This window comes from Pteropus alecto, unplaced genomic scaffold (genome assembly GCF_000325575.1).
Source record: "Pteropus alecto unplaced genomic scaffold, ASM32557v1 scaffold185, whole genome shotgun sequence".
NCBI lineage: Eukaryota > Metazoa > Chordata > Mammalia > Chiroptera > Pteropodidae > Pteropus > Pteropus alecto.
The window spans coordinates 2,354,051-2,367,760 of NW_006438088.1; the positions used below are offsets into that span (position 1 = coordinate 2,354,051).

General features: G+C 30.7%; 1 protein-coding gene across 1 annotated transcript in view; it reads right to left on the bottom strand.

Annotated features, from left to right (window-relative positions):
- Positions 1-13,710, bottom strand: part of ADGB (androglobin) — a 139,700-nt gene that overhangs the window by 27,302 nt on the left and 98,688 nt on the right. Inside the window, 2 exon segments of the mRNA XM_006915339.2 lie at positions 5,494-5,605; positions 7,518-7,717. Of these exon segments, the coding sequence (XP_006915401.1) occupies positions 5,494-5,605; positions 7,518-7,717 (312 nt within the window).

Here is a 13,710-nt window from a genome sequence, read left to right on the forward strand (position 1 = left end):
CATCTGAGAACGTAGAGTTCAGTAGCCCAGGTCTCTCACAGTTGCCTGGAGACTTTGTAGCAAAAGCATGAATTATAGGAAGCTCTGTGGATGTGGGTGGGATTCCACTCTAAGTAGCTCAGCTCTTGAGCATGATGAGTAGAGCAAATAAAAAAAAAAAGGACTGATTTAACTTGTGAACAGGAAAGCAAGCAAACAAACAAAACAAAACAAAAAAGAGAGGAGAGACCACAGCAGAAATATAAGGTTATTAGAAATGAGAGAAAGAATGAGACATAAGGGTAGGAATTATGAGCCATAGAAACTGAATCATGAGAAGAAAAAGAAATGAAACCACAGATTTTTATAGGAAGCCACACAGAAAAATCACGTTTTATCAGAAACTCAGGATAAAAGGTAAGAGAGGCTTCAGAAAATACATTTTCTCCTTATTTTTTTGGTATCCTTTGTCAACCAAACTTGAAGGTTGAAGAAACACTGCTTGTACAGGAATGGGGGCCCAAGTATTTCAGCACTGTTTCCCTCCAGTCTCTTCATGCTGCCTCTGTCACTTACAGATGGTACAGCACCAGCCCATCATCCTAAGTCCAATATCAGATAACTGGGCTATGACCAATCTCAGTGGCCACAGCCACCACCTAAGATTCTTACCCTAGTAAAATTCAGGTCCCAGAAATCTCAATGCTAGCAAAGTTAGGAGTTAACCATAATTTAGTGCTCCTTTTGTGGTCAGTGCTAGACAAAAGAGCCTCGCAAAAACTGGGGTAGAAGTCATTCTTTTCACCTCGTGCTGCCAGATAACTCTCTTACCAGTAATGCTATGCTTCCTTTAATGCAATGATTCATAATTTCAGTGAAAGTATAAATCACCCAGGGGGCCTATAAAATGTAGTTCTTGAAACCTAAACTCCAGAGATTCCAACTCTTTGGTCTGATATGGGCCCAGGAATACATGGCTTTAAAAACTATCTCAAGTGGTTCTGATTCAAGTGGTTTGAGGACCATTTTGAGAAATGCTGCTTTAAGAAATGTATACAATTCTCCCTTTTGTTAGAAGCAAGTATTGCAAAAGGATGGGCTAAAAGGAAGAATACCAATGACTTAGAATTCAATACAGCTGAACGTTCCTTCACAGGATTGGTCTTCAACTTAATTTTACTTACTTAGGATCTCTAACTTTAGTCTGCATCAGAAATACCTGAAGGAATTGTTGAAAAAGAGATTTCTGGGTACCACTCCTAACATTTCGGATTTGGTAGGTCTGAGCCTCCAAATTTGCACTCTAACAAGTTCCCAGGTGGTGCCGAGGCTGCTTAAGGACTACACTTACAAAACCACTGCTGTACATTAAGAGGGTATAATTACCTTTTACCAACATGAAGGTTTTGCTTTATGTTCTGTTAATTCTTTCTGACAACCAAATATTCAAGTAGCAGGAGAACAAATAATATTTTTGAATCTCTACTATGTTTCCTTCTCTTTTAATTCTCAAAGTGTCTCGTAGGGCAGATTCAGAGAGGTTATGTAATTTGCTCAGGTTCTCTCAACTGTTAAGAGTTGAATTAGCATTCAAATACAAGTTCAAAGGATATGTCAGTCTGTTTCAAAATGGGAGTCTTGTAAGTCACCCCATTAGCAAAGTAAAATACTAATTGTAAAGAATCCAGATCTTATAGTTTACTTGGTACCGGTTATTAGCTACTTTTAAATTAGGGGCAGATTATCTTTCATGACTGCAAAGCACTGTAGCACCATGATTTTAGAAAGGGGCAGCTTGCCTTTCTGCCACCAATCCCAGCTGCTGAGAAGTGTTCTAGGGAAAATCTTTTGGTCAAATCACCAAATGACTTGGAGGTGAATCCTGGATCAGTGACTAGATAGGTTAATTTTGGCAAGTTTATTACATTCTTTGAGTTTAAATTTTCTTTGTGTAATTGAGAAACTAACACCATGCCCACAGGTGTACTGATTAAAATAATCAATAATAGATCATTAAAAATAGGATCATACCTAGTATACTACACCCTTGTTTTTTAAGATGTTAACAAATATGTGCAATGGAATCTCAAGCTGCTCCATTAGGTATTTCTGGAGCTCTCTTATTACACATAGGTCTCAGTGTCTGAGTCATACGTTTAAGTATATTGGTTCCATTCGAATTACCATAGTTGAATATTCAAGTTTCCATGTTCTCCAATGGCATCCAGTATGGTAACCTTTTCTCCCATAAATTACACATTCTCCAGAGGCCAGAATGTCATTATATACTTCATTTTAAATTTCTGATTTCACCTAATATAACTCTGAAATCCGTATGTACTCCTTATCAGTTGGTTTAACTTTAGTATGTAAAGCTTTATAGGGGATCTGCATATGTTGGGAGCATATATATCAGTAAGATGCAAGAATAAATAACTTACTGACTCAAAAATTATGAAAAATGTGACCCCCACACTGTATATTCATGTAATTAGAAAATCTGTAGAGGAAATGAGCATTGGGGTAAACTCTTACAGAGAGGAAATGCTCAGGGAGGATCTATTGATAAAATGAACTTGAAGAGATCTTTAGCATTATGCCTTTAGGTATCTTCTTACATTATCTTATACATATTCAGAATACAGTAGATATAAATCTTTGGTGAATATTAAAATATAAATATTACAGAAAGGTCATTTTGATTTTATTATTAAAATTCAGTGCTTAGATTTATATATCTAGGAACTAAAAACTAGTTTGGATTTATAAATATAACTTCTAAACTAGAATACTTGTTAAGGACAAAATATACATTTATCTACTACAATTATATTTGGTAAATATATGTATTTCTGTATATATATGTATATATTTCTGTGTGTGTATGTATGTGTGTGTTGAAGAAACAAAATGATTATATATATATTATAATATATATATAATATATATATTTCTGTGTGTGTATGTATGTGTGTGTTGAAGAAACAAAATGATTATATATATATTATAATATATATATAATATATATATTTCTGTGTGTGTATGTATGTGTGTGTTGAAGAAACAAAATGATTATATATATATTATAATATATATATAATATATATATTTCTGTGTGTGTATGTATGTGTGTGTTGAAGAAACAAAATGATTATATATATATTATAATATATATATAATATATATATTTCTGTGTGTGTTATATAATCATTTTGTTTCTTCAAAGACCTTGAATTGAGAATGATAAACAAGTTTATATGTGTTTTTGAAAATAGATTAGTACTACCAGCTCAAGACTCTCCAATTTCTATTCCCGTAAGCAATTTTTACTAAAACTTAGGTTTTGAAATGTAACTAAAGATGGCACTGTTGCTTCATATTAACCAGAGGCTGAGCTTTCTAAAAACTCATATTTATAACAAAAATATCCTAAGTTGTACATAGCTGTATTTCAGGTCTTACTTTTTATCATAGATTGTAAAGATGTAAATTTTTTTAGAAATTTAAATTATATATTTTACTTTTCATAGAAATTAACTGTTGAATTTAAATGAATAAATGGAGCAACATTTCTATTGACTTTGGGATATACATAAAATTTTAAATAAGGTCACCAGTATACTAATGAACAAAAATACTTGACCAATTTCTTCTTGATACAAAGTATTTATAATTGAAAAATAAGCTGTTATAATTAGAAGAAATTAACAACTTAATTTTTCTAAAATATACTCTTAAAATTAAAGCTTGTATGTTCTTAGTTATAAATACAGTTGGCTCATAGAAGTTTGCATATTGATATGTTTTAATTTAAAAAAAATCAGCTACCTAAAAATTTACATTTATAAACATATTAGAGACTGATTATTCCAAATTCAAAAGCTAGTTAACTTTCAAAGAGACTGGTCAAAATATTCTTTCCAATAGAAAATTATTCCAGTTGATTTTAAATAAAATTTGATTCTGAATTTCTTTGCTTGCTGCTTTTAGCAACAAATGTATTATGCAATGCAAGGTTTAATTTAATTTTAGTAGCTGATCATTCATGCATAAAATTGTCAAATGTGATGTCAAAAAAAAGACATATAATTATTCCTGAAGACTTATTTTCTAGTTAAAATATGTAATAATGATAATACTTTTTATGGAGTGCTACTAGGTTCTAGGAACTATTATATATACATACATATATACATATGTATATAAAATCTTGAACTTTCACAACTTAAAAAAATAGGGATTATTATTCTAACTTTACAGGTGACAAATTATCCAAGTTCAGGTAGCCAAACCTTGGGGAATTTAGTTGCTATGCTGTATTTCTCCATTTAATACTAACTTTCTTTTAAAAGCTCAATTCATATTATTAATTTTATACCATTATCCAACTCTATGTTTTTACACTATTCTATTTCATGAATTATACTACTGTGTTTATTTCAGATATTAATATTTTTCTTTTGTTTCCCTCTAGGATTTTAACCTTTATTCAATAATATACCTAAATGTATTAACTATGATGCTTTGTTATAGTGGCTTGTTTACTGGAAATCCATCTGTTTTGAATAACTTGAAGTTGAGAAACTTAATAGATCTTAAGGAAAAACATAATAAAATCATTTATACAAACTTTTGTGTTTACTAAAGAAATATAAGTAGTTCCCTAAATAAGGACATTTATCAAAGACACAATGATCTGAAATTGGTTCTACCATAAATTATTTTTCTACTTCCAAGGCAGAGGTTCATTGTGCAAACTATTTTATACCCCTGCCCCATTTCAAAGTGTCATTTCTTCTTTTGTTACTATCCCCAATTTACATAATTTTACATAATTCACACAATTTACATATACTGAAAACAAATTTCTAATTATTAAAGTAAATATTCACAGAAAGTTGAAAATATTCATTTGACTACACTTAATGGTATTTTAAGGTATTCTGCACCTTTTTAGACATTAGAAGTTTACTTTTGAGAGTTGGGAAGAAAGCAACTCATTCACCATTCTAATAGTATTGTCGTAGTGCAGCAATACAAAATTCTAATAGCATCGTGGTATTTTTTCCTGAAAAGCTTATATACTATTGCAAATATTTCCTCCTTTGTCACTGCGTGTTTATGTACCACCTTAGAACATTATTCAGAAACAGGTTTTCTCCATGAACAAAGTCTCCAATGGAATTTAGTAAAATTGCTTCCAAGTTTAACAAATATGAATGGTCCATGTGCATTTAAGAATGTGTATTCTATAAATTTCTCAGGTAATCATCAAGTAATTTTTACTAACTAACCAAAATGTGTTTAATCTAGGCTTAAACAATAATATACTTTTGGTTCTTATAAACCAAGCTAATAAAGATTTTGAAACACGTAATCTAATAACAAAACAGAAAATGTCATAGATATAAATACATATCATAAGCAATAATGTTTTAATGATTACATGACAAATTTACTACTAAATATTTATATAAAATATAAAATGAATAAATAATATTTTGAGTGACATACCTTTGTTATCATTTTTTTCTAAGTCTTTTAGCACTTGAACAAACATCAGTTGACTTTCGGTGAGAGGCCAACTGTTATACAATACTAAACACTGTATAATATACTTATAAACCTGTGAAATAAAATGCAGTGTTTAAGCAAAATCAATAAGAATAAACATATGTGCCTAAGAATTTATTATTTTAGGCATATAATAAACTCATATTTTTCTGAATCATACAATCATAATTTAATTAAACACTATCACATATTCTCTAAAACTCTGTAACACCAGTCTATAAAAGTTTATCCTCACATCCCCACCAATACCTGCCATTACATATTCTAGTATTTATAATTTTTGTACCCATATTTATAAATAAAATATATTTATTTTACTTTTGTTTCTCATCAGTTTTGGAGTTAGGATTACATTAATCACTGAGAAAAGATTGGAAAGTTTATACTGTTTTTCTATTTCCTAGAATAGTTTATTCCTTGCAAGTCTGTTAGAGCTTTCCTGTAAAGCCAAATGGGCCTATGGCTTTTTGGAAAGGTGCAACTTTATCAATTTAGTTTTACTTCTTCTCCTTCTTCTTCTCATTATTATTATTATCTTTATTTTCTATTGCATAGTGAGGCAACTTTGCCATTCCTTTCCTTACCCCCAGAACTTATTATGTTTTTTTATCTAAGTTTTAAGTTCGCTAGCATAGAGTTTTTAATAATAACACTAATTAATTAAAAAAAAAACAAAACCCTATTGTTTGGAGTTATACTGCAACTCAATTTATTTGTTTTATATTTGACTTATTTATATTTCCTTTCTTGATTGGTCTTATAAAAGACATGTCTACTTTTTTATTCTTAAAAATCTTAGGGCTTATCAACTTCCTAAATTTTGTTCCTCATTGTTATTAACTTTTTTCTTCTTTTTTCTTTGATTTATTCTTTTGCTTAGCTCATATTTCTTTTTGTCATTCATGCTTCCTCATGAATTAATTTAAAAGTCAACATTCCACTGAATGCTACTCTAGATGTGGCTTACAAATTGGTTTATAGTTTTTTATTGTTTTGAGTCCTTTATATTTAATAAATTTTTTGATGTTCTTCTTAACTAGAGGATTATTTAGTAGGTTTTATTTTGTTTCCACACTTATGAGATTTTAGGCTATTTATTAATTTCTGTATTACTGCATTTTGTTCAGATCTATATAATACAATTTGGTTTTTATGAGATTTCCTGTGTGAGCTATGAAAAAATGTTTTCTATTTATTAGGTGAAATGTTCTATACAGATATCTAAAGGATTAAGTTTATAACTAAAATTTTCAAATTCTATCATATTTTATTTTTCAGCTTGATCCATCAGTTTCTATCAGTATGTGTTAAAGTAAACAGTTAATTATTAACTTATTTTTCTTTTTAGTTCTAATAGTTTTGCTCTTTATTTATTGAGTCTGGGCAGTTAGGCGTTTATCTGTTTGTTATGGCCATATTTTGGGCCATATTTACTTGTTTTATTCTTCCTTTTACTTTTATGTTGGACCCTGTTATCTTTAAAATTTTATCTTTTTAATTGATTAGTAATCAATTTGTATTTATTGTAATTGCTTCCTTATGAGGATTTATTTCTGGCATTTTATTTGATTAATTTTTTATTTATTTTCTAATGGATATGTCATGTTTTTTTTTTCTGTTGCTTTAAATTATATGCATTCTTTTTATTTCTTTAAGACATACAAATCAGTTTTTATCATGTGTGACTTTTCAAAGTTAGATAGCCTTTTATAACTCATATGTAACATAAGATAATTACATCTACATTATAGGGTTAGTGTACAGATTAGATTTGCCACGTATTTAAAAATCTTGGCACAGAAAAACTGTTCAATAATGTCCAATTCTTCAATTCTGGTTATGAATTCATGGCATTGCATATAGAAAGCATTATACATTGACAATTTTAGGAAAAGAATTATTGTAATTTATGTTAGATTTTTAGGAGTAGTAATAGTGAATAATTCTTTTAAATGTAAATATACCTGCTGTGGTGTACTAGCATTTTCTTCCAGAGTGGTCACATTAATAGTTTCCTCTTCCACAATAGGCTGACCAATGTCTATTATTGCACTTCCAGGTCTACCCTTAAAGGATTTCAGAGAAAGCTGGGTAGATTTCTTTTTATTGTACAATTCTTGCTCTTTCTTGGGTGAAGGATGAATTAAAAGGACTTGCTTGCTAGCTAAATAGAAAAAAATATATTATGATTAAGATAAAAATATATAAAATGCATAGTTATTATTGACTGTTATTTAGTTATATACCTTTATAAGATGCTCAAAGGAACATGTCCATTTGTTTTATTTTAAGGGGATGAAAACCACATCACTGGCTTCTTGGACCTATTTTGGCTTTAAAAAAACTCATTATAGTAGTATGTGCCAGAGCACATGCATCTTCTGAGCAACCACTGATTGCTAAAAGAATACACAATAATTCAAAAATTTCTCATTCACTAAACTAAGACCATACAATATGAATTCTTCAGTGTTTAATAGTATGTGTGAATATGTTATCACACTTATAAAAAGAACTTTCATTTTAATTTTTAATTTCTATATTTATTATTTTGTAATTAATGATATTAATGATATTATAAATACCACTGGGAGGGATAAAAATAGAAATGTGCTGTGAGTTTATCAATTAATTTATTAAATGTGTATCAGAGAAACGTAAGTGAATGACAGAGGGAAATTCCAATTTCAGTCGTGATAATAATGGGCATTGGATTTATTCTCATACCATAAAAAATGATAAAATTAGACAAATGAATAAAGTAACCATGCAGCTATTGGGCAAATAGACAACCCAGGACTGTGATCCTTGAGGGAAGGGAAACATACAAGATGATCTTCCCACTTCCTCAGATTTCTGCTTGTGGGAACCTTTTCAACTGTGCCACAGGGAAGTTGAGTCCAAACAGTGAACAGCAGTGTTGTCATGTTCAAGAAGCAAAGATTGGAGTTTAGAGTCTTTGAAACAACTAGACTTTGTGAGGCAGGGTACCAGGGAGGAGGCACCTGAACAGCAAAGGAGCTCAAAAACATGCATAGGGTTCCACTTGAGTCTTTAGTTGAATTTGAAACTTTATTTGTATAAATACCTAATAGTGACGGGCAGACAACTACTAGGATATTATAAGCATATTAAAGATTCTGAAAGTTGCATAGTGTTGAGAGACAATGGAGTTCTGCCAAAATGAAGGAAATTTAATAAACTCACAGGGCATTCATCTGAGACTTAAGAAAGGCTCTTCTTTAAGGATAGAGCTACCCTAACCCTAGAATAATGGACACTGTAGCTAGACCTGACTTAAGAAAGCTTAGAGCCAAGTCTTAATAGGAGTAAGATAAATTATAAATAAGTTGTCTGCCACAACAAAATTCAACTCTCTCAATGAAGAAAGCATAATCTAGACTCTTAGCAATGTAGCAAGTACAACATACAGCACATAATCAATTTGATATATAAAGAAGCAGGAAATGTGACCATAACTTGAGGAAAAAGTCAATAAAAATAACTGTATAGCCGACACGGTTGTTGGACTTAGCAAGCGAGAACTTTAAAATAGCTATTAAAAATGGGTTTAAGAATTTAAGAGAAAAGAACAACATAAGGAAAGAACAAATGGTGGATATAAAGAGAAAAATGAAATATATAAAAAAATCAAAATGAAATTCTAGATCTGACTATATCTGAAATGAGATATTCCTGGATGGACTTAAAAAGCACACTGTTAAATTCACAAGAAGAGATTACTAAACTTAAAGATAAGCAATAGAAATAATCTAAATAGAAGAAGAGAATGAAGAAAAAATTAAACAGAGGCTAAGTGACCTATGGTATGATATTGCAGTGAGTGGAACATGACCCTAAAAAGAGATATATCTACCTAGAACTTCAGAATGTGACCTTATTTGACATGAGGGTGTTTGCAGCTATAATAAAGGTAAGGATCCCAAGATGAGACCAGTCTGCATTAATGTGGTTGTCCTTAAGAGAGACAAGAAAGAAGAAGAAATGGAGGCACATAGAAAGACGGCCATGTAAAGACAGAGGTAGGAACTGCAGAGTTACGCTGTCACAAGCCAAGGACAGCCAGGAGCCACCAAAAGCTGGAAGAGGCAAAGAAGTATTGTACAGTCTTTGATGGAAGTGTGGCCCTGACAATACCTTAATTCTGAACTTCTACTTTTCAAAATTGTGAAAGAATAAATTTTTGGTTTTTCAGGCTCCCCACCGTGTGGTAATTTTTTACAGCAGTCCTAGAAACTAATACCGGTATTGAATGATCTAATGCACATGTATTCTTAGTTCTACATGGAGCTCCTATTAAAATAAAATACTTAAGTATAAATTTAATAAAGTATGTGTAAAATCTGTACATTGAAAAAACAATGAAAACATTGCTGAGAAAAATTAGTGACTGAAGTAAAGTAGGAGATAGACCATGTCACAGTCCAGTTTTGTTAAGATGCCAGTGTTCTCACGTTCGACACTATCCCGGTTAAAATCTAAAGCTACAATTTTCAAGAAAAACGTGGCATTAGACTAAGCGTAGGTATTTAGATCAATTGATATAAAGAAGTCACAAAATAGGCCCCCACACACAGAATCAACTGACTTGGAAAAAGTGTCAAAGTAATTCAATGTGGAAAGTATCAGTTCTGGAGAAACTGGATATCCATGTGGGAATAAAAAGAACCTTGACCTTCTACATTGCATCATATACAAAAATTCAAGATGGGTAATAAAACAGAGCAAGGTGCTAAGATTAAAAAACTTTTAGAATAAAACATGAGTTAGACTATCCATTCCTTGAATTAGGGATATATTTCTCAGGTAAAACACAAACTGCACTAGTGATTTTTTTTAAATGACAACTTTGATTTCATCAAAATTGAAAGTTTCTGCTCTTCAAAAGTTATTGTTAAGGAAGTGAAAGGATAAGCCTTAGACTAAGATATTATGTTTGCAAAGCATGTATTTGATAAAGGACTTATATCCATAATATACAAAGAAGAAAAGCAACCTGTTAAAAATACGGGTGTCATGTGTAAATGGACACGTCCACCAATAAGTCATACCTGTGGCCAATAAGCACGCAAAAAGAGCTCAACATCATTAGTCAGCAAATTTAAACCACAAGGAGGGATAACTACCTAATCAACAGAATGACTAAAATGACAGACACTGACAATGATAAATATAGGCAAAAATATGGAGAATCAGAAATCTCATACTTTGTAAAATGATACATTCTCTTTGATAAAGTTTTTGGCAATTAAAAAAAAATATATATATATATGTATACATATATCAAACCATGATACATCAATTCAACTCCCAAGCAAGAGAAATAAAAACTTAAGTCCAAAAAAATAAAAAATAAAAAGACTTATATAAGCAAGCGTGTCTCTAGAAGCTTTAGTGACAAAACCCTAAAACTGGAATAAACTCATAGGTCTAGAAGAAGAAAAGATAAACAAAAGCTATCCATACAATGAAATAATACTCTGCAACATAAAAAGGAAAAGATTAGTAACAATATGGATGTATCCTAAAACACGATGCTGAGCAAGAGATACCAGTGCCAAGAAGTATTTACATGCTCTCAGTTTCATGAAGTTCTAGAAAAGGCGAAACTAGTCTATGGTGATGGAAATGTGAATAGTGGTGGCCTTTTAGGGGTTTGGGAATTAAATGGAAATGGCCTAAGAGATCTTTGTGGGTAACAGAAATGTTCTATATCTTTTCAGGGGTGTAAGTCACACTAATATATGCACTTGTCAAAACTCATTGACTTGTTTGTGCTTTTTGCTGTATATAAATTATACTGCAATAAAATTTAAAAATGAATGACACAAAGTGCTTATCCTTGGGAAGTAATTTTTTCATTACTTCCTTTAGACATTTAGTCATTCATTCATAACCCATTCTTTAACAAAAATATTTAAAATATGAAAAAGGAAAATTTTCCTTAATAGATTAAATTATATATTAATTTTCCTTAATATATAAGATATATAAAAACATGTTTAAACCTCACTAATGGTAAGTGAAATATAAATTAATATCTTCAGCATTCAGATTGACAAAAGTCAAGAAATATGATAACACTGTTATTCAGGGGAGTTTGGATAAAAGAAGGTAAATTTACACAAACTCAATTAAGGCCAATTTGACAACACAGAATTGCTGTTAAAATTAATTCTAATGAAAGAGTAGAATGATCACAAATCATGATCAGTAGGAGATTGGTTATATTAATTATGATATATTATCAACAAAATTGAGCCTTACACAAGAAATTAGATATTTTATTATTTCTAGTCCATAGTACTCCTTCAAACATTCAATTGCCTAGACGGCAAATGTGGCAAATTACAAATTTTATATTAACTCTTCAGCATGAGTACTGCTGTAAAATTTTAATTCTGAAAATTTTATGATATATACAGACATTCTTTAAAATTTCCATGAGATAATATAAAACCTAAAGAGGCCTGTATTTAAGATTTTGTTACTGGCTCACTTCAGAGCCTTTTGCATCTGTGCAATGGAGTTAATTTCTTCTTTAGTACCATAAAATTTTTTCTTACAGATTACCATAATCTGACATACCCTGTTCCACTACAAATATAGCATGCGTGCATGCATGTGTGTGCGCGTGCACGCGCGCGCACACACACACACACACACACACACACACACACACTCTTTTTGCATGTATTTTTGGTAGGGCTATTTCAGAAATACATATAGTAAAGATTTAATAAATGGATATGTTTTCAAGAGAAGCTACTGAAAATTGTTTAGAAAGAAAAAGGAATTTCAGTGTCTGTTTATATACATAAACACAAATTAATAACATCCCTTTAAAAATAACATTCTGTTTGAAATCTAAAAAAAAAATCTAATTTACAATAACAACTTTATCAATCTCCAGGAATAAATTTTTTAATAGTTTCTGTGAAACCTAAATGAAGTCATGAACAAATGGAAAGAAATAGCATTTGCTTGTATAAAAATTCAATATTACAAAGATGTCAGTTCTCCTTCGATTAATTAATCTATATATTCAACTATGGGAGGTGAACACACAGTGTAAATATATATATGCCTTACTGTTAAAATGCACAGCTGAAACTTATTGGATTTTGTTAACCAATGTCACCATATATTCAAAACATCTATATATTTGAGAAAATCCGAAGGAAAACGATGACTTTTTGAATGGTTTGCAGGAAATTTGAAAAAAAAACTATTAAAATTCATCTAGAAATGCAAATATGAAAATAGAAATAGCTTGTAAAAGAACAATCATAGATGATGGCTCTAATTTTGGAACAATTTTTGAATTCTGTTTTAATTATCCTTTCACTCCATTTTTCTCTTTCTTTGCCATAAGTAAACACAAAAGATTAAGTGTTTATGTATAACTATCTTGTAAATGGTAATTTTTGAAGTGAAATAATGATAACCTATATGACAAATAATAAACAATGTTTGCCTCTACAAATTTAAATGAAAAGATTTGGAGAGGAATGTTGGCGGCAAGTAGTTATTTAATAAAACACATGAGCCCCTAAATAGCATAGGAGAGTTGCACATAAGTGCCTGTTAAAGTCCTGGAGTTAAGGTAGCCCTGCGTGAAACAGTGAAACCCATGTGGAATGGATTAGTGTGGAGAAAAGAAAGTCACCTTAAAGTGTAAGAGCAGCATTCAGATTAGTGAAACTTAACAGTACTCAAATGATTTTAACATACATGAAGAAAAAAGTGTAAATAGAATGCGGGCAGATTTGACTGAAACACCTCAAAGTAGTAATGTGAACTGAGTACTGACAATGACCCAGGGGACAGTCAAGGATGAAAGACAAATGATGGAATAAAATAAAAGGAGACATAATCAAAGGACCTGAATATAAGACCTGAAACAATAAAATGCATAGAAGAAAACATAGGAACTAAACTCAAGGACCTTGGTCTTACAGAGGATTTTATGAATTTGACTTCAAAGGAAAGGAAAGTAAAAGCAAAAATAAATGAATGGGACTACATCAAACTAAAAAGCTTCTGCTCAGCAAAAGAAATCGTCAACAAGGTAAAGAGACAACCATCTCAATGGGAAAATATATTTGCAAGCAATGCCTCCGATAAGGGCCTAAT